This window comes from Equus quagga, chromosome 19, assembly GCF_021613505.1.
Source record: "Equus quagga isolate Etosha38 chromosome 19, UCLA_HA_Equagga_1.0, whole genome shotgun sequence".
Taxonomy (NCBI): domain Eukaryota; kingdom Metazoa; phylum Chordata; class Mammalia; order Perissodactyla; family Equidae; genus Equus; species Equus quagga.
This window is the reverse complement of record NC_060285.1, coordinates 8,461,151-8,480,928: the sequence shown is the minus strand read 5'-3', so window position 1 is coordinate 8,480,928 and position 19,778 is coordinate 8,461,151. Positions and strand designations below refer to the sequence as shown.

Genomic DNA, 19,778 nt, shown 5'->3' with positions numbered 1-19,778 from the left:
GGAGAATACGAGGTTATTGCTGGAACCTGGAAGCAGTACCTGACCATCGTAGGTGCTCAATAATTGTTTAATGAAGGATAGGGTCGGCACGAAGGGAAAACGTTGGCGTAAAGGTAGGAGAACCTTCCGCGAGAGCCGTGGCCAGCCCTAGCGCCGGGATTTTCGTGTCGCTATAGCAACGCTCCGCTCCACGCCCACCCACCCGGGAACTACAAGTCCCACAAGTGCCCGCGGCTCTCCTGCCCCCCCCCCCCCCCCCCCCCCCCCACAGGGGAGAAGGGGCGCGGGCGAGCGCGGAACCGGCTTTTCCTCTTTCCTGCACCGTGATTGGTCCGTGCCTCTGGGAGACGGCCAATGAGTGCGCTCAGGAAGAGCGGCGAGGCCAATATGGCTTCCTGCACCTGGTGACGGTTGAAGACACTGTGTTCGGTCTCATGGAGAAGCCCAGGGGTGTCGAGGTGAGAGGGAGCGGACTTACCGTGACTGAGAAGAGGAACCCCTAGAGCCTTGCTCGTGGACCCGTTAGGCCTTTTGGCGACGCGTGGAGGGCGGAGGGTGGAAGGATGGATAAACGGAGGTAGTTAGCGTGAGCAGGGCCAGAGGCGGTTGGTGTTGCCTGTTGCTCCCGTGCTGCCGGGGCGACGTCGGGCGAGGAGTTCAGGGAGAACAGCCTCCCTGGCCTGGGGGAAGGGGAACTGGGTTGAGGATGAGAGCCGCCTCGTGGTCGTGTTCTTTAGAGATGGTGAGGCCTGTCACATCGCCGTGGGAAGTGAAGGGAGATTAAAGTTTAATGAACAGTCCGGCTGGAGCGTTCACGTGCGTCATCTCCCAATAAACTCACAACAGTCCTGTTAGTGTTTCGGTTTTATGGTTAAAGTGGCGGAGGCTTAGAAAGGTGGTGCGTCTCCCAGGAAGGTCACGCAGCTGATAGAGCGTCAGGTTCCCAAACTCCAGCTGTTATGCTTTTCTCACTCTGCTGCAACCTGTAAGCCACTCACCCCGTTATCATTTGGCCTCTGGTCACCTTATATTTGAATTCGGTTTCCTTTCCAGCACATTTGCATGTGTAGTTGTAAATATAAAGTGGAATAGCTCAAAAATTGTACAGGGGTAAAGGAGAATAATAATAAGTAGTGAATAAGAATAATAGCTCACAGGTTTAGAGCTGTCCCTAACTGCTGGAAACAGAACCAGGCTTTACACATCTTATCTCAGTCTTCATAATCCTCTAAGGAAGCCTTGTTATTATCTCCTTTGTACTGGTGAGGAAACCGAGTAGCAAGGTTAAATATCTTGCATAAAATCACACAGTTAATAAGTGGTAGAGACAGGAGTCAAACCCAGGCAAATCTGGTTTGAAAGCCTAGGCTTTTAACCAGGAATAATTGCCAACATTTACTCCACACTTACTACGTGCAGGCCACTGTTTTGAGTGGTTTACCTGTGTTAACCCCTACTTATCCCCCAAAGCCTGTGAAATAGGTGGTATTATCCTCATTTACAGATGCAGAAACTGAGGCACCGAGGGATGGACTTGCTGCAGATCATAAGCAGTAGAGATGGTATTTGAGCCCTGGGCTAGAACCCAAACTCTTCACGCCTTTTCTCCTACATGCCAGTTAGAGCCATATACAGCATCTCATTTACATTTCACATGCTGTGAGCCAAATATTTTTCTTATCTGATAGATGAAAAAATTGAGGCCCAGAGAGGTTAAATGACTTGTCCAAGGACTCACTGCTAGTTAGGATCAGAGCTGAGTCGAAAGCTATGGTACATACTGCTATGCTGTAACTGTTGTGTCTTTTGCCTCCCAAATCCTCCTTAGGGCAGTCTGGGTCCCAAATGAACTTTTCTATGACTTAAATTGTTTTTGAATTGAAATTATTTTGGTGTATAAATGCTGAAGGACGAAGAATGACTTTCTAATAAACGTCTTTCCCAGAATATCTTCAAGAGGCGCCTTAGGATATTTTCATATCATTGTATTCTGTTTGAATCATGTTAAGATATAATTTATAAATTTGCAGAAGGAGCTTAGTGAATTCCTAATACATGTTTTCTGTCTTGTTAAGCTATTCTGTTGAGTTGCAGTTGAGAAATGTATAAACGAGAAATGATCCTGGTGTTTGCAAAAGGGGTATTTGATTCTGCCTGCCACTTTGCCCAAAAGTATTGACTTGACCAAGAACTGGAAAGGGAGCTGGTAGCAGATCTGCAGCCTCCCTCCCCACACGCTAAGCCAACCGTGATTCTTTCTGCCTGTTTTGTGTCATCCTTTCACCAGGAGACTCCAACTTCAGAACCAATGGAGGAAGAAGAGGAAGATGACGACTTGGAGCTCTTTGGTGGCTATGACAGTTTCCGAAGTTATAACAGCAGTGCGGGCAGTGAGAGCAGCTCCTACCTAGAGGAGTCAAGTGAAGCAGAAAATGAGGATCGGGAAGCAGGGGAGCTGCCCACCTCCCCACTGCATTTGCTCAGCCCTGGGACTCCCCGCTCCTTGGATGGCAGTGGTTCTGAGCCAGGTGCCTTCAGAGTGTCCCCGGAAGATGGGCAGGTTTCAGGAGGCTATGGAGGAAGAGGGAGGTATAGCCTTGTGGGCAGAGCCGTCCAGGTGCAAAGGGCTGTTTGATCAGATGTCTAAGGACTGTGAGAGAGACAGAGCATCCCGAGTAGCCCCAGGGGCCATTTCTTCTGCAGCAGTCTGATTTCAAACTGTGATTTCGTTCATACGACTACTGTGTATTCACGTTAGATGCCAGTCATTAATGTGGTGTTGCTTTTACATTTGTGTGAATAACTGGTAGATTTCTAAGCCTGGATGTTGAGAAGATAGAACACTTGTTCTAGTTACTATCTGGGTAGGGACAAGAAATAACTTGTGGGTTGGAAGTGAGGGGGAGGGAAATATAGAATAAAGTGACCCTCAAGGAAGAGGATTAGGGTGGAGGTGGGCAGATAAGAATCCCCATGGATCATCTGGAAGCCAGTTGGCTTCAGAGATGTGATGCTTGGGCAGCTGCTGGACCCCAGTGTCAGGGCCTCCAGTGTGTGGACTGCCTGTGGAAAGAGGCAGGCTAGGTGGTCTCTGACGAGGCTCCTTTTGCTTGGTACCCAAACTCTTCAGAAGAGAAAACTCTTTGCCAGTTGATCTTACTTCCTTTCTATTCGTCCTATTTTCTCTTCCTCTCTCCTTTTTTATTTTTTTCCCTTCTCTCTTCTTCAGCCATTCTCTTAGAATCTTAGAACTTTAGAACTAGAAAGAAGATTAAAGACCATCTAGTCCAGGGGTTCTCTGGCCTAGCTGTGCATTAGAATCACCTAGGGAGCTTTTAACAAACTACAGACGCCTGCGTCCCACCACAGACCTGTTAATTAGAATCTCAGGCTTGGGCAGTTTCAAAAGCTCCCCAAGTGATTCTAATATGGTGTCAGGGTTGCAACATTGGTTTAGTTCAGTCTCCTTATAGATGAGAAGAAAATAGCCCCATAGAGGGGTAGGCCTGGTGGTGCAGCGGTTAAGTTCGCACGTTCCCCTTCTTGGCGGCCTGGGTTTCACCGGTTCAGATCCCGGGTGTGGACCTGGCACCACTTGGCAAAAGGCATGCTGTGGTAGGCGTCCCACGTATAAAGTAGAGGAAGATGGGCATGGATGTTAGCTCAGGGCCAGTCTTCCTCAGCAAAAAAGAGGAGGATTGGCAGTAGTTAGCTCAGGGCTAATCTTCCTCAAAAAAAAAAAAAAGAGACCCACAGAAGTTAAGTGATGTGAGCACTTTTTCCTTCTCATTTTCGTCTTTGCAAACTTTCCAACACACCTGTTTCCCCAGTCATCCTCATGGATTTTCCTTAGCCCCACTGTTGACACATAGAGCCAAGGGAGGCCAAGCAGCTTATTTTAGGTGAAATAGGTTCAGATGTACATACCTGAACTTCCTCCTTCTATTCCAGTTCTGTCAGCCTTAGTGGGGCTGGGAGTTACCTGGTTAACGCAGTGCCCCAGGTTTTGAAGGGCCCATCACTTTGTTTGATTTGGGGTGACCGTATCAGGTGAGTCATGTGCTAAGTTCTCTTCCCAGCTGTCTGTGAGATGTGTGGTATCGTGGGTACAAGGGAAGCCTTCTTCTCCAAGACCAAGAGATTCTGCAGTGTCTCCTGTTCCAGGAGCTACTCCTCCAACTCCAAGAAAGCCAGTATCTTGGCTAGATTACAGGTGAGAGGCAGTCATTTGGAAGACCCTTCCCGGGGCCCTGGGTGCTGAGACACCAAGTTACTGATGGCAAGGGGCCAAGAGGGCTTAGGAAGGACCTGGCTTCTGGCTGTCTGAGGTTGTAAATTTCCTGGTATTTTTTATGTTCTCAAACCGTAGAGGGCAGAGGAATCCATTTATGGAGCTTGTTAAATTGCAGATTCCTGGAGCCTCCCCTCCATTCCCCACCCTCACCCCTCAGAGTCTGATGTGTCCAGTAAGTTTTAAACAAGAACCTTGAGGGAGTCTGACGCCCCTGGTGTTCACACCATACTTTTATAAATACTCTGAAAGGAGGATGGCAAACAGGCACAAGGTTCACCAGCCACAGTGGGTTTAGGAAGTTGATGCATCGTCTCTGACTCCATGTCGTAGGCAGCCACCTAGAAAGTCTTACCACCTCTAGTTAATTATTGACATTCATAGAATTTTTAGGAATGGAAGTGTTCTTAGAGATGTGTTGTCTAACCCACACATTAATTGATAAATGTGCTGAGGTTCAGAGAGGAAGAATGACTTGCCTAGGGGTGGCTCTGTAGGAAGACAGCAGCAGAACTGAGACTGGAACCTCATCTCAGGTGCCTAGCCTTGTGTCATTGCATGGTAACTATGGCCACGGTCCCCAGCACCGGTTCTCAGACTGGACTGCACATTGGCATCACCTGGAAAGTTTCTAAAATATTGATGCTTGGGCTGGCCCATGGCCGAGTGGTTAAGTTCGCGCACTCCACTTCAGCGGCCCAGGGTTTTGCCAGTTCGGATAGTGGGCGCGGACATGGCACCACTCATCAGGTCACACTGAGGTGGTCTCCCACGTAGCACAACCAGAGGCACTCACAACTAGAATACACAACTATGTACTGGGGGGCTTTGGGGAGAAGAAGAAGAAAAAGATTGGCAACAGATGTTAGTTCAGGTGCCAGTCTTTAAATAAATAAAATAAAAATAAAATATTGATGCTTGGATCTTATGCCCAAAGATTCTGATTGAATTGGGATGGAGCGTGGCCTGGACATAGGGTCTTTAGAGAGCTCCCCAGGTGGCTCTAATGTGCAGCAAAGTTTAAGACCCACTGCTCTGACATTTATTGTGTTAAAAAAACCAAACCAAAAAAAAAAACTGAGTAAATTTGAAAATAATTGGCTTTATTCAACAATTCATGAATCAGACAGCATCCCAGCTAGCAGATAGACGGGAGCACCAAAGAGCTGAACAAGATGGGAGATTTTATGGGCAGAAGAGGTCAGGGACAAGGAAAGAGCAGATTACCTCATCTTTCTTTGGGGGACAGATGGGATCCAGCAGGTGGGTTACCTCACTGGTGCCGACCAGGAAGTAACAGATTTACTTGTTTGAGGTTGCGTTCCTGGGAGAGGTTGAAACTGCTGTTAGGTTAGCGATTAAGTCCTGGTTTGCTGACATGGGGCTTAGCACAAGTGACTCCAATTTGGTCTTGTCTCTTTTTTATCAATTGAAGTTTTGTCGTGCCAGCTCTTTTGCTTAGTGCTTCATCCATTTTCTCTCTCCCCTCTGTGGGACAATTACTGCTGTTTCCCTCATTCTGTGGATTTTAGTCAGGGCATAGAAAACTTCCTCTCCTCAGTGAGCTAATAATAATATTGTTAATAGCTACAGTTTGGGGGTACTTGCTAAGGACTTGGCACTCTCAGTCCAACCAATGATGTCTAAAAAATGAATTTTAAAAAATTCCTATTTTAAAGGCTCAAAAATTGTTAGTAACTTACAAAGACACACAAATAAAATTGGAGAGCAGGGATCAGACCCCAGGTCTGCGTGGGATTAAACCCAAGTTTCTACTTTACTGATCTCTTTAGTAAGTTCTCTGAGCCTTTCTGATCAGTGCTTACATCACAAACTACAGACCAGATCAGTGGCTTTCACTTTGGGGGACAACCCCTTTGAGCACCTGATGAAAGCCAGGGACCCTATCCAGAACATTCATGTGTGTACAAAATATTGCCTCCTGATTCAGCTCATGGACCCTCTGAAGCCCACTCTGCCATAAATCTGTAGGAGCACCGGAGGAAGGAGATGGCTGAGTTGAAGCCACTAGGAAGAGGTTCCTGGAGGAAGCGACAGCTTAAAAGATAGGACTTGTGTCCCTCCCTGTTTGCCCCCCCACCCCCATCCCCCCAGCTGGACACTAGCTGAGCACTACTGAATGCAGGGCACAATTCAGTAACTCCCATCCCTTCTCCCCTTTCTGAGCTAAGCACTGTTGTTTTTATCATCTTGGTTTACAAATGAAGAAAGTGAGGCCCCAAGGAGATTAACTGAACCAATGCCTGGATAAACCAGGCAGTCCAAATCCAGATCCGTGTTCTTAACCGTTAGGCTATACCCGTCCTCTCCTCCTCCCTCCAGGGAAAACCACCAACCAAGAAAGCCAAGGTCCTGCACAAGGCCGCCTGGTCTGCCAAAATTGGAGCCTTCCTCCACTCTCAGGGGACGGGACAGCTAGCAGATGGGACACCGACAGGGCAAGATGGTAAGACAGCAGAGGACTGGTGCTCAGGAAGTGCTGGGGGCAGGGGTGCCAGGACTGGGGTGGCCCTCCCTAGGAGCCGGGAATGGAAAAGGTGACCAGCTAGGAAGTGCCTGGCGCAGGCTTACTGAGGAGTGCATCCTCCTCACCTGGTAGGTATTGTGGAAATTACCCCAGAAAATTCCTTCAGTCGCCCTTAAATTGCCCTACCCTTGATGTCTTAAAAGCCAAGAATTGGCTGCTTTTGTTTTGCATTGCTTTTAGCCCTATGGCTTTTTTCCCCTGGAGACCCAGATCTGGCCTGAAGAGGGGTGGAGAGAGGGGTCATGGGATAAGGAGAGGAAACTTTCTTTCTGAGTGTGTGTAGCAAATTAAATGTAGGCACGGAGCAGCTCTGCTCTAGATGGTCTGTGTTTCCCACAGAACTGGAGCTCCACAGGCATGAGGGTTGAGGGTTGGAGGGGCCTAGGTGTGTGTACCTCCCAGCCGTTTAGACTGGCTGTGGCCAATGAGAAGCTGGGGGACGTCTGAGGAATTTAAACCCAAGGGTCTTTGAATTTCCTTCCTTCTCTGGGGAAAGAAAGGTCAGACATTTCCTTCTGAATGTCTCCTTGCCTCCTGAGAGTCTGCGGCCTTTGAATAAGGTCCTCCCCCATCCTGATGGCCACTGGTGGGGCAGGTACAGGGCTGCTGAGGAGAAGTGGCCTCCTGTGGACTTGGGATCAAGGTTGCTGCTGGGGTGGGAGAAGGACCTACTTCTACAGGCTCTGCAAGGGCCAGGTTCCTGGAGTGGCTGCTGCTTGAGCGCCCAGCCTCAGTTCTCCTCAACTCTCTTCCTCTTTCTGCTCCACAGCGCTGGTCTTGGGCTTTGACTGGGGGAAGTTCCTGAAGGATCACAGTTACAAGGCTGCTCCTGTGAGCTGTTTTAAACACGTGAGTGCCCTGGAGATGAGGGAGGGAGAGCAGGGAGCCCCGGTGCTCGCCCCCGTCTCACCCAGCTGCGTCATGAGCACTGTTCCAGGCTGGACGTTGGCACTGGGGGAAGAACAGTGGTGAGGCCTGGGTGGTCAGAGCCCAGCTTTGCCATTTGTTCCAGTTTACCTTCCTGCCCACTGCTTTTCAAAAAGGCCTCCAACAAATCCTCATTGAGGGCTTCTGGTACAGTGCTTCCCCTCTGAGGCCCCCACTTTGCTTATTTACTTGATGGAACTTTGTGCTAGTTGATGCCTAAGAGCCAACTCGGAAATCTTTTTCTCTTTTCATCCAATTTTTGGTGTTTTCCCATTGAAAGCTTGGTGCTTCTGAACTGCCCTGGGCCCCTTGGTCCTCCCTGGCCCCTATCATTGAGAAGCACCAGGAGGGTGAGCCTTGGAGGGCTGGGCTTGGAGTGGAACTCAACATGCAGCATCCGTGGCCTGTGGTAGGCCGCAGGCCAGGAGAGAAGCTGAGAGCAGCACTCTTTTTTTGTCTTTCAAGCTGATTTCCTAAACCCCAGGAAATCCAGGAGGAGGCCCTTTTACTCTTGGAGTCTTCTCACCAGAGTCAACCCACTTCCTCACCTCTCTCTGAACTGCTGCTGAGCTTGGAGGAGTGTCCTGAACAATGAAGAGTTGGCGCTCCAGCAGCTTGACTCGCTGACTCCTCTCCTCTCTGAGTTACCAGTGAAAACGCACCTGTCTCCTAGTGGGGAAAGCTCCTTTGCCCTGAATTCTCTAGCCGTCCTGGCATTTTCATTGCAGGGCAGTTACATCATACTTGCACTTAACATATCTCATCCAATATGCGCTGTAAAAAGCCCACCTCTTTGTGCCTGGGTAGCATAATCATTTCTAGGTTCTGTGATGAACCCCATCTCTGTGGCCAGGGAGATGGAATGGGATACCCCGACTGGCTTAAGCCAGGGCTGAGAATGAAAAAATGGTCAGTTTACCCAAAGGAGATTCAAGGTATTCTTGGCAGCAACATGAGGATTAGATATTGGGAAGGCAACTGACAGCAGTCCATTGCAGACAGGGCACATTTAACAGGAGGAGAAGACCAGTTGGAGAGGTGAAGAAAGAATGTGCCAGAAATAGTGTGTGGTTAAACACCTCTGTGAGAGCTGGCATGGTAGTAGCTGAGAGACGAAGGAGTCATGAGCCTCAAGGCCCGGGTTTGAGTGACAGTTGAGAGGTGATACTTGTGCCGGAGACAGTGCCTGGCATGCAGTGAGCTCTAGAAAGTGTTAGGCTGGCACAGGTGTGATGTGCCCAAGATGATACAGCTAGGAGCTGCTCCTGTAAAGATTAGCACTCGGGGCTGTCCGACTCTGGATCTCAGACCATCACCCCCCGCCCACCACCCCTCCATTTCCTGACCCAGCTCTTTAAGGACACTGGACACATCTTACTCATCTCTTTATCCCTAGTTCCGTGCCTGGCTTTTTGCACACAATGAGTGATGTGAAAAGCTGAGGTGTAGGGGAGAAGGAAGCAACGACTCGTGAGGCAGCCAGTCTTTCCTGCCTGTCCAGGCAGCTCACTGTCCCTCCTTGAATGCTCTCATCCCCACACAGGTCCCTCTCTATGACCAGTGGGAGGATGTGATGAAGGGGATGAAGGTGGAGGTGCTCAACAGTGACGCTGTGCTCCCCAGCAGGGTGTACTGGATCGCCTCTGTCATCCAGGCAGCAGGTGGGTGTTCCATTGGCCAAGCGGGGTCAGGGTCTGGAGAGTGATATCTCCAGATGGGTGGGCAGTGTTGTAGGCAGAAATTGGCTTCACAAAACAAATAAAAAACCCACCCACTGGAGTTTCTGCCTCTCTTCTTGGGATTCTCCTCCCTTCCCTACCTTAGAGGGGACCTCAGAGCTTGGCAAGTTTGGAAACTCGCATTTTTTAAGTTTATTCCAGGGATGATCGGGCGATAGAAAATTCTCACCACTATGCCATATTGCTTTCCAAGTAAGTGGCATGGGCCTGTTTTGGCTCTGACTGTGGTGGACAACAGGGACTCAGCTTGCCTGGAAGGAATTCTTGGAATAGGCCACGGAGAGTCCGGTGTAGGCTGGAGAAGAGGGAAGGCCTGAGAATATACCTTTCCCTGTCCCACTCTCCCTCCTGGTGCCCTTTCCCTTCTTTCAGGGTACCGGGTGCTGCTACGGTACGAAGGCTTTGAAAATGATGCCAGCCATGACTTCTGGTGCAACCTGGGAACCGTGGATGTCCACCCCATTGGCTGGTGTGCCATCAACAGCAAGATCCTGGTGCCCCCACGGAGTGAGTTGACGAGACAGTTCTCTGTCTTGGTTCGTGCAGGGCCTTTGGTAGAAGGGGGAGTCCTCTGTCTTAGGTTAGACCAGAACAGAACCCACTTGCCTCCTTGCTTCCTGTTCTCCCCTGACCCAGAGGCAGATCCAAGTTGTGCAGCCCAATTTTATAAGATGAGATGATTGCTGGCCTGCTCAGGCAGATATAAGTTGTTTAGTCCCCTCTGCTGATCTCTGGGGGCCTCTGCCCCCCTGTTGGTGGGAGTGTTGTCAGTCTGTGTAATCTGCTTGTCTCTCCACAGCCATCCACGCCAAGTTCACTGACTGGAAGGGCTACCTCATGAAACGGTTGGTAGGCTCCAGGACGCTCCCCGTGGATTTCCATATCAAGGTCTGGCAGTGAGCCCTTTGGGTCTCCTAACTGACCTCCTTCCTGCCCCTCTCCCATTTTATCTATCCTTTGTGCTACTCATTGGAGTATTTTTTCTAAGACTCCCTTGCTTGCTAATTTAGCGGCTCCTCCTCTCCACCCAGACTCTTTGATCCAGCCATTTGCTCTTCCAGACCCTGACCTGTGCTCACAGCATTTTTCAGGAGCGTCCATTCAACAGATTTTCTTAAGCACTTGTTGTAAACAAGGCACTGTAGGAAATACAGACCCTGCCATCCAAGACTCCCCAGTCTGGCAGAGGAAAGGAAGTCATGCATCTGAGTAATTATAAAATAGCCTTGGTTCTGACCCCAGGGATGTGCCTCAGAATCATCTGTGTGGCATTTAATTTTACTTAAAATCATTTCGTTTAACTTAAAACATCATGCACGTGGTACAAATTCAGAGGGGTCACAGGGTGCAAGCAAAGACCTAGTCCCTCCCACCTCTGTATGCCAGACCCTCAGTGTGGGGCTTGCTCACACAGGGCCTGGCCGCGCCTGAGGTCCCCTGACCCAGCCGCTCATGGGTGTGGGTCCCATGTTGCCCTGGGTAAGTGTCACAGCAGTGAGCGAGGGAGTGCAGGGCAGATGCTGACATGACACGAAACTGAACAGGCCTTGTGGCCTCAGGAGGCAGGCATTGAGGAAGGCTTCTGGAGAGAATGGCATTTGAACTCAACCTTGACGGCTAGGGTGTGGGTGGCCTGGAAGCCAGCAGTGGAAAACAAGGATGGAGTGGGAGTTGGGGCCCTGTCACCTAAGGCACCAGATGCCGGAAAAGGCCTTCAACAAGGAATGGTTCCAAGCACCTCAAGGACACATTCTCTGGCTTTTTTTCCTTAAAGTAGAATTGATTTTTCCCTTATTTGAACTCGCTGGGTGCTACTCATTTGCTGTTTATCTCCCTATATGTTGTTAATTATCTTTTCATGTTCTCTTTCCATCAAAACTGCAAGCTTTTTCTCCTGTGTTTCCCATTGTGCCTCACACAGTTGGCAGATAGGGCGACTGACGATGATCATTCCCTCTCTCTCAGCTGGCCCTAGTCTTAAGATGAGGCAGATGACTGTGGGTGGTGCAGGCGACTAGGGGTATCGAGGTGGCCTCCTTTCTGCTTTAATTAATAGGAGCTTGATTCTGGGTGGCAGAGCAGGGCTCCCTGTGGACCCACCGGCAAGCACCCGCTGACTCGCGGTCAGGTAGCCAGTCCTGTGGTGCGCGCTGGAGGCAATACAAAAGCGGCTGCCCCCGAAGATGGGGGTGTGCAGGCTCCGGGGGGGGGGGGGGGGGGGGGAGGAAGCGCCAATCCAGACGTGCCCTTTGACGCCGGCATTGTCATAAGTGCTTAGTAAAATGTTTGCGTGAGTGACCCATCCGCCCAGGGCAGGTGTGTAGACATTTGCCTGTTAGTCGAGAAGAAACATTAAGTGAGCACTAACTGTGCCTAGTTCCGTGCTTGTAGCTGAGAATGTAGAAGCGAATCAAGGCGAACCTCCCTTCTGCCCTTACAGAGCTCCCGTTCCCACAGGTGGCCGGGACAGCCGAGGGCAGCGAAGTAGTGTTGGGTTGGGGCTGTGCCGCTGGGTGCACAGGAAAGGAGGGTGACAGGAGAGGCTAGGTGGGAAGGCACCAGCCAGGCAGTCGGTGTCAGGTGTGCTCCAGCCCTTGAGCTGAGGGCTGGAGGGCCTGTGCTGTAGGACTCTGTGTCACCTTTTCCCGGTGGCTGCGTTGTGACCTCAGACTCCCCTCTGGTGGGATTTGAAATGGCACTGCTCAATCCCCACCATGCCCAGGCTGGGGCTGGTTCCCCCTGAACCAGCAGTGCCCTGGGGCTAGAAAAGCTGTGCAGAGCTGGCCATACCCATTCCCCTACCCAGGCGAGATGGCACCGATGGCACAGCAAACAAAAGGAATCTCCCACCCCCTCACCCATGCCCCACTGTCGGGGCTCTAGAGCAGCTTGCGGTCATCTTGGTCACTGGCCCTTGCTGGGTCAGAGGGTGCAGGCTTTGCTACTGAGGTGATATGAGAGCCGTTCTGAGCTGCAGCCCAGCAGGGTCAGAGCTGGAATTCGGCTTATGGAGGCACAAGGGGACTCAGTTCTCTGGACACGAGGCTTCTGTGTGCCATCGGCAGGGGGCTGAGAGGTAGAGGGGAGTGTGGGGTACCTGTGGGATCAGAGTGCAGATCCCTGAAAGAGCACAGGGTTAGACACCGGGACCAGGTTTGAGGCTCAGCTCTGGCGCCAGTGCATCTGTGTGACTCTGGGCAAGTCACTTGACCTCTCCAGGGCACCTGTTTCCTTAGTCTGAAGTGGGTTTGTGATTCCCATCCTATTGCCTATCTGGCATTTTGGCGCACACGCTGTAGGCTATGCACTGTCCCTCAGTATCATCCTGGAGAATCGGGGACCAGGGTGGAACCTGTTAGGATAGGAGGGCTCATCTGCCTGCTTCCTGACTTAAGTGTTTGGGGTACTTCCACCCCACCTTCCCTGTCCTCTGGTTACTTTTGAGAGACAGAACAAGAATGTGGGTGGAGGGTCCTCATGACCACAACAGGCCTATGTTCTGATGTCGCTGCAGATGGTGGAGAGCATGAAGTACCCCTTTCGGCAGGGCATGCGGTTAGAGGTGGTCGACAAGTCCCAGGTGTCACGGACCCGCATGGCCGTAGTGGACACAGTAATCGGGGGTCGCCTGCGGCTCCTCTATGAAGATGGTGACAGTGACGATGACTTCTGGTGCCATATGTGGAGCCCCCTGATCCACCCAGTGGGTTGGTCACGGCGTGTCGGCCATGGCATCAAGCTGTCAGGTGAGCAGAGCCCCAGGCCAGTGTGACCCCAGGCTCTGCTGCCCCAAGGCGTGCGTGACAGCACCTTCTCTACACCCCACAACAATGCTGTGTGGTAGAGTGATGATCATCTCTGCCCTGCAGATGACAATACTGAGGTCCAGAGAGGTTGAGTGACTTGACCAAGGTCACTCAGCTTGTAAGTGGTAAAATCAATTTGAATCCAGAGGCTACAGGCTCCATCCTCTCCCTTGTCATGTGGGAAGAGTCTGGGTCTCAAGGGTTGAAGAGCTCCTGATGTCTTCTGTCTGCTAGTTTAGGTGGGGGCTGGGGGTGGTGCTGCGATACAGATTAGAGCAGGCCAGCCCCCACATTTCTGAGGGAGGCGTGGTGATGGCCCTGTTAGCAACCTCAACACCCTTCTCTTCCTCACTCCTTCTGCCATCTCCCCAAAAGAGAGGCGCAGTGACATGGCCCACCATCCAACCTTCCGGAAAATCTACTGTGATGCTGTTCCTTACCTGTTCAAGAAGGTGAGGCACACCCCTGGGCACGTTCCCCTCGGCCGTAGGGCCATTCCAGGCTTGAGGACCCTGGCTCTTCCCGGGATGTCCCTTTCCTTCCCCGTTTCCTTCCCAGGCCTACAGCAGGTGAGGCCTCCTTCTCCCTGGCTTCCCCAGGGCCGGCCTAGCGATGCCCCAACTGCCCCGTTCCTTTAAGGTTCGAGCTGTCTACACGGAAGGCGGTTGGTTTGAGGAGGGGATGAAACTGGAGGCCATTGATCCCCTGAATCTGGGCAACATCTGCGTGGCAACCATCTGCAAGGTGAGCCTGGGGCTGGCCCTACAGCTGCCAATATGGCTGTCTGAGGGGACGGAGAGGGCACAGAGCTCTGGACTCCACGTCCTTCCCACCTGCCGAGCAAGGGTTGCTCCCGGGGTACCTGATTTTTGTGAGTAGGGGACTTATCTGCTTCTTGCTCAGAATCTGCTTTTATGTCCAGGTCCGAGACGAGTTGGACAGGTTTTTTTTGAGTACCTGGCCTGAGCCTGGTCCTGGGTCAGTTGTAGGCCCTGCCCTGTCACCTGACTGTGGGCCTTCCCACTGCCACATGCCATCTCTTTTGAGTGCTGGCCTAGCTGAGAGCCACAGCCGCCTCCATTATTGCTGCAGCCTGAGGAACAAATGCCCGCCCCTCGGCCCTCCTGGGGGACATGCTGATTTGCCCCTTTAACAAATCTCCAGGCTGGGCCTTTGTGCTCCCCACTGAGAATACTGTGGCAAAAAGACAGATGCAGTCCCTGCTGGCATGGCGTTTGCTGTCTAGTGAGGACGGCAGTAATCTCGCAGGTGCAGGTCACAGGAGTGCTGAGTGCTCTGAAGCAGAAACTCAGGGAAGGCTGGGATCTAGCTCCATTTGGATCCACCAGCCTCGCGTCCCCACCGTGGCCACCTTACCCTGGGATAAGGGGTAAAGTTCATGCTACCATGTTCTCTGTGTGCCCTGCCCCCCCCCACCCCCACCCCCTAGGTTCTGCTGGATGGCTACCTGATGATCTGTGTGGATGGGGGCCCCTCCACAGATGGCTCAGACTGGTTCTGTTACCATGCCTCCTCCCACGCCATCTTCCCAGCCACCTTCTGCCAAAAGAACGACATTGAGCTCACTCCCCCAAAAGGTAAGACTGGCCTTGCAGTTGGAAGGGACAGGGTAAGGCCATAAACCCAGAGTCCTGACCAAGCCAGACCCCTGGAGCTCAGAGTCTCAGGGTGGATAGGAGAGGTGACAGAGCCATCCAAGGGGACCACTAGCTGGTGTGTGATTTGGTCCCTTTGGGCATTGAACAACCTGTACAACAGGACCAGGGTCCTGGAGCAGGCAACAGCCTGGGGAGAAGAGAAGGCAGCTGCTGGGGAGTCCCCAGGCTGGGTCCTGCGCAAGCTCCAGGCGCCCCTTTGGCAGTGCGCTCCTTTTCTGGACTCCCTCCCGCTCACCCGCCTCTCCCTCCACACCTGTGCTTTCTGTTCCTCCAGGCCACGAGCCACACACTTTCAACTGGGAGACCTACTTGGAGAAGACCAAGTCAAAAGCGGCTCCATCGAGACTCTTTAACATGGTGAGGAGACCCAGGATGCAAGGGGCTGGGGGCGGCCTCAGGACTGGCCCTGCTCACTGCCAGGGGTGGCAGTTCCAACCCCTTCTCTTTTCGTGAGTCTCTACTGCTGAGATCGGCCACTGGGGGGGAGAAGTCCCAGCTGTGACATGGGCACTGTGCTGAGCAGTGTAGCCGGTCCCTTTCCCAGAGGGGCTGGGGCATGGGAAGAAAGTGCAGTGGGGTCATTGGTCAGAGGAACTTTCCCCTGAGGGCACTCAGCCCCACTCCCTCCGTCCAGTTCTGCGCCGCCCCCCACCCCGACCCCGGCAGGGAGCTGGCTGGGTTAGTCACTGCCTTCTTCCCCCTCACCAGGACTGCCCCAACCACGGCTTCAAGGTGGGCATGAAGCTGGAGGCCGTGGACCTGATGGAGCCCCGGCTCATCTGCGTGGCCACAGTGAAGCGGGTGGTGCATCGGCTCCTCAGCATCCACTTCGATGGCTGGGACAGCGAGTATGACCAGTGGGTGGACTGTGAGTCCCCGGACATCTACCCCGTCGGCTGGTGTGAGCTCACCGGCTACCAGCTCCAGCCACCCGTGGCTGCAGGTCTGGGCTCTTGCGGCCCTAAGGGGCTCTTGACTTTCTTCCTTTTTCCTTCCTGCCGACCACTCCCCTGCCCCATGCCCACCTCATTCTTTGGCATGAGATCGAGAAGTCTCCTGGGCCACCTCTGAGTAGCGTGGCCCTTGTCTCCCCTCCTCCCGCTCCTGACTTCTCTGTCTCCCTCTCCCTCTGGCCTGCAGAGCTCCTTCCTTGACCTTGCCCACTCTGTCATATGCTCGTGCCCTTGTGCACCCAGGTAAACTATCCAGGTCCCTCTGAGCAGCCCTGGTGACGAGGGTGGGCAGAAGGGACAGCCGTTCTCCAGTCCCTCCCCTCACCCACCCCTGGTTCTCACTGCCCAACTTTGGATTTCCTTCTTGGGATGTCCTGTAAGGGAGGCTAGTGAGGGGCGGTCAGGGGTCTCGGGATGTGCCTGCACCCCATGTCTTCTCTCAACTCTTCTCACCTCCTGCCCTTGTCTTTGAACAACAGAGCCGACCACACCTCTGAAGGCCAAAGAGGCCACGAAGAAGAAAAAGAAACAGTTCGGGAAGAAAAGTAAGTGATGCTTTAAAGCAGCCCTGGGCTAGTGGGGACCTGGGAGCGGAGGGGGGAGTTGCCACTTAGGTGGTGCTCTTCATGGTCCCTCCATCTCCTCTCCCTCGCCCTTTGGCCCCATGGGCCTGTCACCCTGAGTATTCAGGGACCCAGAGCATAAACAGGCAGTCTTCAGTCTCTGGCGATAGTCAGAATGCTAAGGAAAAGAGACAAGATTGTAACTGAGAGGGGAGGGACCGCATCCCTGCTGCCCCGTGGTCAGAAATCGGCATGGCTTCCTCAGCAGTGCGCAGCTGCCGTGTTTGAAAGTGAAAAGGCTGGGAGGAATGGAAGCTGCTCCCCAAGGCTGTCCTTCTTCCTTCATGACCCCCTGAGGGGTGGGAGCAAGGGCAGCCACCAAGCTTCTGTGTCATGTCCCTAGGCGGGGCCCCCCTCTCAATAGGTGCTAAGCTCAGTGTGGCCTCAGCTCAGGCAGCAGGGTGGAGGGGGCAGGGATTGGAGGGGGCACAGCCATCCTCCAGAGCTGCAGGCCTCTGGTAGTGAGGTGGTCTCCACGACGTGGCACCACCCAGAGAAGAGGATGTCCCAAAACAGGGACAAAGAGGAAATGCATGCAGTCCCTGGGGAAGATCAAGATCCTGTGAGGATATGAGTTGATCAAGTGGGAGGCCCCTGTGCTGTTCAAAACACGAGGCTGGGAAAGGCACGCTTTACAGGTGAAAGAAGAAAGGATTGGAGAAGGGAAGGACAACAGCCATGTGGGGGACGTGGCATTAATCCGCTATTGGAGAGAACCTCTCTGAGCCTCAGGCACACTGCCCTGAGAGCAGAAGTCAGAGTTCAGGCCTTCTGGTCCTCCAGTTGGCACCTTCCCCTCTGCTGGATGAGATCCAGCCTTTGAACCTCACATGGATACAACCCTATGCTGGTTTAATTCTGTTTTTATTCAAAGGGAAAAGAATACCACCCACCAAGACCCGGCCCCTCAGACAGGGGTCCAAGAAGCCCCTGCTGGAGGATGACCTGCCGGCTGCAGAGAAGATCTCGTCAGAGCCCGTTCCTGATGAGAGTAAGAGCCTTCTAGGGTCGAGGCAGTGCTCAGAGGCGGCCCCTCTCCTTCCCCACCTGGGCACAGAAGAGTAGAGAAGTTTAAAGAGAGTTTTCTGGGCACCAAGCAGTCCTTCTCGGACAACCGGGCCTGGAGAGCTTCCCAAACATCCACCCCAGCTCTGAATAGAGCCGAGCATCTCTTGCCGGGCCCTCTCCATCTCTGCCCCCACCTCACGTGCTTGGCAGAGTGGGCGGCAGAGAGGCAGGTGCCAGTGACTCTGGCACAGCCTGCCTGGCTGGGGTGTGACAGGGCCCTGGACCTTCTCTGCTGTCTGCCCCCACAGACGGGGACAGGGCTCTCCCTGCCACATCCTGAGTGCCCCCACCTGTAAGAAGCCAGAGCCCTTCCCTAGATCCTGAGCCCCTGTCCGTCCCAGTGTTACACAGCCACTCACTCTGTTCTCCCTGCCCACCTCCTCCTCTAGTCATTGCTGTGCGTGTGAAGGAGGAGCACCTTGACATGGCCACGCCTGACAAGGCCCCCAGTCCAGAGCTGCCTGTTCCCATCAAGAACATCAAACAGGAGACAGACGACTAAGCCTTCCCCACTGCCAGCTGGCCACCTAGCTGGAAGCCAGCCCAGGCCCCTCTCTTGCCCCCACCCCACTTTACCTTGGAGCCTGAGCCTTTTTGCATAGACTCTGCCTGGTGCCGCGAGGGTGAGGGCTGGGCACTGAGGGAGCAGCTGGGGGCTCCTTTGACCTGCCCTGTTGCCTCTGCCCTCCTCTGTGGCAAGGCCTACGTGACTGGGGCTGCCTGAGGCCCCCAAACCTGTCTGAGCAACTGCCTCTCCAGCTAGAATTCCCAGAGCGCTCCCTTACGGTATCCTCCTCTGCACCCACCATATCCCTCAATTGCCAGGGGTGGCGGGCTGCCCCCTAGTCACACTGGAAGACAGTGAGTGAAGTGTGTGTGCGTGCGCATGCCCAAGCAAGTCATCTAAAGGCCCGGAGCAGCTCTCTTGAGGGGGAGATAGTCACCTATGCTTGCTGGACGGGGTGCTGACTGGGTTTGTGCAGGGCCTGGGCTGTTTGGTGTCATCCCAAAGATGGAGCAACAAGCCCAAGGGGAGTCGATTTCCAGCTGGTTCAGAGAGAACTTGATCCTATCTCCTTTGCTAAAGGCACTAGGCAGCCTCACATGGTGCAGAAACGAGGCCCAGACAGCAGCCTGTTGGTGCAGCCTGAATTCTCCAAGAAGTGACTGGGTTTGGATGACAGTGAAGACCGAGGATAGAGGCAGGTCTCAGGACAGGGGCCGTGCCTCTCCCCACCATTACACACACACCCCACCCCAGACTTGAGCAGTGACGGGTCAGTGAGCCCCCAGGGGAGGACCGTGGCCTGCTCATGGAGCCCTGCTTCTGCTGAGGGTGACGTGCCTGGTTAAACCAGTGCATTGTCCTGGCTGCCCTTGCAGTTAAGGGATCCAGTTCTGGCTGAAGAGCTTCTGGGAAAACTGGACTCTTGCACTTTGGCCTTTAGTTCCCTCCTGAATGAAGAAGCCATGCGTACAGGTGCTTTGGGCACAGAAGCCCCAGCATCCGGATGGCAGAGGTGGAAGACAGGTTTAGCTGCCCTTCCAGCCCTGGACTGGCTCCCCAGACTTCTTGTCTGAGACAATTAAATCCCCCCCTTGCTGAAGTTCAGTTTGTCATATTTCTGTTCCTTACAGCAGAGTGTATTCTGATAGGCCACCTCATAGTATCAATTATGAAGGTTAAGTGAATGCAATGTGAAGGTGTGTGCAGAACAATAAAGAATAAATGTCGCCTGTCATCTGAGCGCCCTGTCTCCATAGCAACCACATGCTGTATTATCTTTTATGTTTCTGCCGTTTCCTCCCCCCAAGACCCTGAGTTCAAAATCCGAGCCCGGGTCGTCTGCCCCTCGGGCCTGGCAAGAAGTTGGCCCCAGTGAGTGTGTGTGATGTGGAAGTGTACATAGCTGTTGTGTTGCTGGGAACTAAAGGCCAATTTGATGTGTCACAGATGGGAGGGTTGAGTTCTGGGATGTTTTTACTCAAGGCACAGAATGAACCTTGTGCCTCAGTTGCCCCTGGAAGGAACTAAGTCACAGTCTCAGCAGTGGGGCTGCTGGCTGGGGAACATCCACGAGGACCCCTTTCACTCCCTGCTCCCACTGCTTGATGACCTGCAGGGGCTCCTGGCGTGGACTACA

The 19,778-nt window shown here is 53.0% G+C and overlaps 1 protein-coding gene across 2 annotated transcripts; it reads left to right on the top strand.

The window, feature by feature from the left end:
- The first annotated feature begins 373 nt into the window (after positions 1–373).
- Positions 374–19,401, top strand: L3MBTL2 (L3MBTL histone methyl-lysine binding protein 2). 2 transcript variants are annotated; one of them, XR_006886157.1, is made up of 17 exons: positions 374–458; positions 2,288–2,528; positions 4,080–4,213; positions 6,635–6,758; positions 7,609–7,688; positions 9,310–9,427; positions 9,878–10,012; positions 10,305–10,393; positions 13,020–13,251; positions 13,687–13,763; positions 13,951–14,055; positions 14,762–14,909; positions 15,265–15,347; positions 15,699–15,933; positions 16,131–16,186; positions 16,423–16,488; positions 17,441–17,504. XR_006886157.1 is itself a non-coding variant. In XM_046646403.1 (17 exons), exons 1-17 carry the CDS (start codon positions 435–437, stop codon positions 18,134–18,136), a joined length of 2,121 nt encoding a protein of 706 aa, XP_046502359.1. In that variant the 5' UTR covers positions 374–434; the 3' UTR covers positions 18,137–19,401. The 2 variants fall into 2 exon arrangements, 1 of the variants encoding a protein (XP_046502359.1); XM_046646403.1 differs by lacking the exon at positions 16,131–16,186 and adding an exon at positions 18,024–19,401 and having other exon boundaries at positions 17,441–17,557.
- The last annotated feature ends 377 nt before the right edge of the window (positions 19,402–19,778 follow it).

Coding starts and splice junctions, on each gene's coding strand:
- L3MBTL2 (XM_046646403.1), top strand. CDS start 435: ATGGAGAAGCCCAGGGGTGTCGAG. Junction 6,759..7,608: donor GACACCGACAGGGCAAGATG/GTAAGACAGCAG, acceptor TCTGCTCCACAG/CGCTGGTCTTGGGCTTTGAC. Junction 14,056..14,761: donor GCGTGGCAACCATCTGCAAG/GTGAGCCTGGGG, acceptor CCCACCCCCTAG/GTTCTGCTGGATGGCTACCT.